This window comes from Penaeus vannamei, chromosome 16 (assembly GCF_042767895.1).
Source record: "Penaeus vannamei isolate JL-2024 chromosome 16, ASM4276789v1, whole genome shotgun sequence".
In the NCBI taxonomy this organism is placed as follows: domain Eukaryota; kingdom Metazoa; phylum Arthropoda; class Malacostraca; order Decapoda; family Penaeidae; genus Penaeus; species Penaeus vannamei.
The window spans coordinates 40,707,062-40,707,776 of NC_091564.1; the positions used below are offsets into that span (position 1 = coordinate 40,707,062).

The 715-nt window shown below is 43.1% G+C and overlaps 1 protein-coding gene across 1 annotated transcript in view; it reads right to left on the reverse strand.

Annotated features, from left to right (window-relative positions):
• LOC113822186 (uncharacterized) overlaps positions 1-316 on the reverse strand; it is a 7,436-nt gene extending 7,120 nt beyond the window's left edge. Inside the window, exon 1 of the mRNA XM_070131466.1 lies at positions 104-316. Within this exon, the coding sequence (XP_069987567.1) occupies positions 104-292 (189 nt within the window). The 5' untranslated portion in view covers positions 293-316. The remainder of the gene's footprint in view (positions 1-103) is intronic.
• Between the last annotated feature and the right edge of the window lie 399 nt (positions 317-715).

Here is a 715-nt window from a genome sequence, read left to right on the forward strand (position 1 = left end):
AGCAGACAACAACATAATTACATAGTTGATAGTTCACCATCTGACAACAAGGGTTTTGCGAAATCTCAGAGATCTTGCAGAAAAAGTACGTAAACGCCCTCACCTGAGGAATATTAAGGGACAGGTTGTAAGTGACGACCACGTCCGGGAGCGGCGGCGCCCACGTGTCCAGCTGCATCCCGAAAACCTTCACCTCTGCCATGGGACCAGCGGCGGCAGCGCTGACGACCGTCGAGAGAACTTTCAGTACCGCTGCGACGACCACCCGCTGAGGGCGCTGCGGACGTGTCATCTTCGCTTCTGACTATAACATCCAACCACCTGAAAACAGTTTAAAATAGGGATTTATTTGATTCTAGACTTCCCATGCGCTCAAGAGGAATATATGGAGAGCACATTCTTGTATGTGTAGCATGACACAAAGTTTCGTGTGTATGTAGCTTTGCGTGTCTAATTTTCTCTCCATCTGCGCGAACCTATACATAATTAATCTAATAATCACAAAGGATGGTTATCCATGTTAGTGATTGCGTAATTGACCCAAGTGGTGATGGGAGACACGTAAACATACAAACATGTGTCTTCGCATATATATATATATATATATATATATATATATATATATATATATATATATATATATGTGTGTGTGTGTGTGTGTGTGTGTGTGTGTGTGTGTGTGTGTGTGTGTGTGTGTGTGTGTATGTGTTTGTAT